Here is a 4,547-nt window from a genome sequence, read left to right on the forward strand (position 1 = left end):
TTTTTGGGGGGGAGAAGCTGGGAGTCAGGGGAGTAACCCGTGACCACCCCGCACATGACCCCACCCCTAACCCGGGACCCCCACACTCTCCCCATTCCATCCCTTCCCACCTTATCTGGGGAGGGCCAGGGGAGGATGTCTCTGGCCTGGCTGGAGCTGCTCCGGCAGGCTGGGCAGCACAGCCGCAGCCTGCTCCGGCGGGCCAGACCGGGCGGTGCGGCCGCAGCATGTTCCAGTGGGCTGGGCCAGGTGGCACGGCCGCAGCGTGCTCTGGCGGACCGGGCGGCACGGCCACAGCCTGCTCTGGGGGGGTGGGGCCAAGTGGCACAATTGCAGCCTGCCAGCCCCGGAGCTGCAGCTGCTTCAGAGGCTGGGGGGAGAGCAGCGTGGCCAGAAGCAGAGAGACTCTGGCCCCGCCTCTTCCCTTCTGTCTCTGCTGGCTGTGCTGCCTCTCCTTGCTCCCTCTGTTGGGGGGAGGGGCTGTACCTCTCTATACCCATTCATAAGCCGACCCCCGTCTCTGATGCTTCCCTTTTTTACTAAAAAAATTCAGCTTATGAACAAGTATATACGGTAAGAAGTAATGTCAGTTTATAACACGGTAAGACATTAAAATGGAGTTATCAGATTACCCCCAACATACACCCACGGTTACAACTAGAGTGGGATGAAAACAGAATATTTTCCTTTTTTATTTGTTGAATGCTGAATAGGAGTGTAGGGGAGGGTGTTTGTTGAATCTCCTTTCCCTTTACCTGTTGTAGTGAGATCCAAGACCAGATGTGGTTCTGGTAGTGCACTATGGGCCATTAATACAAAGGTGAGCCTGAGAATGCAGAGAAATTAGAACATAGCCTCCTAGAACATCCAATACTTCTCACTCTCCCTTTATTGTGGATTGAACAAGAGATACTTGGCAGCAGCTATTATAGGTATTCAATGGGTTTTTTTTTTTTAAACTGAGAGAACAAGCTACTGAAAATTACAATTATTTGAATACAAAGGCAAATATTTGTTCCATCCTAGTCACAAAACAGAAGTTAATCAAGTTAGCGAAACCAGGAGACTAAACTGTGCAGTCAATATATAGGCTCATTTTGATTATGCTGTTAAAAATGTCAGCTATGTTAGCTGACTCCCAACATACATTCCAATAGTATTATATCAAAATTAAAAACTAAAAATCAATAAAATAGTGCACACTGTGTAAACAAAGATTTAAGGACAGATTTAGCTATTGTGATTTCAGCTTATTCTGTACCTATTTAAAAAGCTGTCAGAAGGCTCTTTTCCCCTTAATTTGGCTGACATACAAGTGTAAAAAAGCATATTATGTTCGGATAGCATAAGGCTACATGTGCAGGCACAAACATTCCAACATACACACATACATATATACAGTATATAAACATGTATGTTGCATATCACCAACATCATAGTGAAGTCCTACCACTGCTCCCAGCTAAAGTCATCTCCTCTACCAAATACCAGAAAAAAGCCTAAAATGGTAAGAAAAATGACTGCATTGCCAGCTAGCACAAGACCACAGGCTCCCCACTTGATCTGAAATACAAGATGAGAAGAAAAAAAATCCTTATTTGGTTTACATGACGTGTACAGATCTGTTACTTTCATGCATTAGATAAGCTAAATGAAATATCACACACGGGTGCTAAAAGCATAAGAGAAAAGACCAACGAACAATTGATTCAGTTCAAGCATTCAATTAGCAAGCACTGAAGTAACTAGTATTATACTTATAAATTCTCCCTTCATTAGACAGTCTTCTGCAATACACTATCTTTCAGAACTAAATAATTATCTTAAAGCAGAATCATCTTGGCAAAAAGAACAAATAATACAGGATACAGAAAATTCTTTCAAACTCAATGCTTTCTCCTAGCTTCTATGCATTACAGATTGGAAGATATTCCATAAAATCAAGGCAAGGAATATCAATGAACAATAATTTGCAAAAATAAATAGCAATAGCTTTTTGTAGCCAAACAATCCCATGCCCCAGTCTTAAAAATATTTTGCTCTTAGGAGATGTTGCTAGGGATAAGAGTACCCTCTTGTGGGCATTTCTGGTTTTGCCTACTGTCAAAAACCTACAATTGCTAAAACAATTTGTTTTTATATAGTGTCCTTCATACAGAGCATTTCAAAATACATTAGAATGAGAATAATAAGAAAGTCAGCAGAACATACCGCTTCAACACGTGCAAGGATTATAGGCATTCCAAAGGCAGAAACAACAATTCCAGTTGTGAAGAAATAGGCCAATTCCCTGCAGGCACTGCTAGCTGCATCAGTGTCATCGCTTACTCTTTTTGCAATGAAGTGAGGAATGGGACAAAGGATGTAAAATATCAAGACAAACAGGGGCCAGTACACACTGTGGGAGAAAAAGCCCCAAAAAGAAAACAAAGTTACTTTTCACATTGAAATCAAATCAGACAGACAACTTTATAGATTTCAAAGGGATTTTCACATGCACAAAATTAAGTGTGTGTGTCTTTGTAAGATCAGGACCAATGTTTCTACTAAATAACCTACTTTTTAGCCTTTTGATGATCAGAAAACAATTGATATGTAAGCATGTTTAATGTTTTTGCCCTTCAGTCACTATTGGAAAAGTGTATATCTAATAGTTAATCTTAAAACTCAGTGAATTTTACAGTTATTTTTATATTTTTTTTTTAAAAATAAACCATCTGGTTGTTGTTTAGAATTAGGAAAATTTAAATATCATTTGTATTTTTTTTAATGCTGCTTGTGCATGTCAGATAAATTCACCTCTACTCCATTAATTCCGTATTACTATTTTAATAAAATCAGTAAAATATTGATTAAAATCAAATCAATACTAGAGAAATCTACTGCAAAAATACTTCTACAAAGTTAAAATTACTGACTTATTAAACAATACTATATTTCTACCCAACCGAGATTCAGTATACAATGATTTTAGTCCAGTTTTTACAGGAGTTAAACATCAATTATGTGTTGGTTCTGGACCTTACAATGGTGTTCTAGGATAGTAGGCTTAATATGAATAATCATAAATGCAAAGCTAAATGAGTTACAAAGCCATCCAATCAGAGTCCACAATTCTTAGTTAACAACTACTAAACTTATCTTTTAGCTAATAAAACAGTGGTTAAATGTGCATACTCCAAATTATATGGGACCGACATACAACTAGACTGCATATGCGTGTTGACATGGGCAGTTCAAGAACACAAAGTTAGAACAAAGTCAATTTTTATTTTTGAACTGAATTATTTCTTACCCATAATATTCTAGGGCACATCCCAACATAAGAAACGTTAGACCAATGGCTCCACTGAAGGATAAACCAACAAGGGCTGTACAAGAGCAAAGAAATGGATTGTTATGCTGAAAACTCAAAACAAAACAATAATTATTATAACTTTAAGAGGAAGTCACCCTGACATTGTCACAGCAAAACTTTCTCCAAGAGTCAGTAAAAACTGGCCTTGACTTGAATCAGCAGCTGCAATGCAAAGTGATTCATTATTTCAATTCATTGTGTGATTTGGTTACTAATGATCATTGTAGCAGACAAGTGCATTCCTCATTCGTTTGAATTTTATTCTTCACCTTTTCTGCTCTTGATACTATATTCTTCCTTGAATGACCATAGCAACAACTTATTGATGCTTCAAAATAGAAGTTAGGGGATTTTTACTCTTTTTAAAGTTTCATTAAAATCTAATAATAGCATTTTTATATATTGTGAAATCAAGACACACCATAACACAAATAAGACTTTTATTGGACTTTAAACTGTTCCCTACCGTGTTTGCAATCCACACACTGTAGCACCCTAAGAGTGCATGGAAAGCAAAAAATGAAGCCAACAAGTCTCTCTCATTATCCCCAAGCTAAAAAAGGCCAAAGTATCATCAGATCCTGATCTTTGAGGATACGGGCTTTTGTAACATCACCTCAAGCCTTTCAAAACTATTCACAACTTTTACAGATGTCAGCCACTTCAGGGAACACCTGCTGAAGGATGGAGGAGCTGGGAAGCTACTCTGGGGGCAAAACGAGAAACAGAGGATCCAGAGAACTGAGGGGGACCAGATTTGAGGACAGGGAGGGTGGGGAAGAATCAGAGGTGTGCGAGGGGGCCGCAAGGGAGAACTGGGGGTGTCCAGACTCGGAGGGGGAACAGCGGGGAGAAATGGACGGGTGTCCAGGACGGAAGGAACGGGAGAATCAGGGATGTCAGGGAGACTCAGGGGGCAAGGAGGAGAGTGAGGTGAGGAGGAACTGGGGGAGGGCGACCCAGTGAGGGAGAGGCGACGAGGCTCAGGGAGGAGGGAACGGGAACTCGGTGATGTTGTGGCTCCAAAGGAGGAATCGGAGTGTCCAGGCTCCAGGTGGGAGGAATCAAGAGTGACATGGCTCAGGAGAGTATCGTGACTGGGCAGGGAGGGAATCGAGGGGTGATGAGCCTCATAGTAGGGAATCGGCGTGGGCAATCGGAGTGTCCAGGCTCAGGAAGGTATTGTAGC

General features: G+C 40.9%; 1 protein-coding gene across 1 annotated transcript in view; it reads right to left on the reverse strand.

Moving 5' to 3' along the window:
* Nucleotides 1–501: 501 nt before the first annotated feature.
* LOC113407424 (leptin receptor gene-related protein) overlaps nucleotides 502–4,547 on the reverse strand; it is a 9,268-nt gene continuing 5,222 nt past the window's right edge. The window contains exons 2-4 of the mRNA XM_026655926.2: nucleotides 3,296–3,371; nucleotides 2,212–2,398; nucleotides 502–1,563 (exon numbers count right to left, since the gene is read on the reverse strand). Coding sequence (XP_026511711.1) covers nucleotides 1,447–1,563; nucleotides 2,212–2,398; nucleotides 3,296–3,371 — 380 coding nt within the window. The 3' untranslated portion in view covers nucleotides 502–1,446. The remainder of the gene's footprint in view (nucleotides 1,564–2,211; nucleotides 2,399–3,295; nucleotides 3,372–4,547) is intronic.

Source organism: Terrapene carolina, unplaced genomic scaffold (genome assembly GCF_002925995.2).
Source record: "Terrapene carolina triunguis isolate 2854851 unplaced genomic scaffold, T_m_triunguis-2.0 Scaffold211, whole genome shotgun sequence".
NCBI lineage: Eukaryota > Metazoa > Chordata > Testudines > Emydidae > Terrapene > Terrapene triunguis.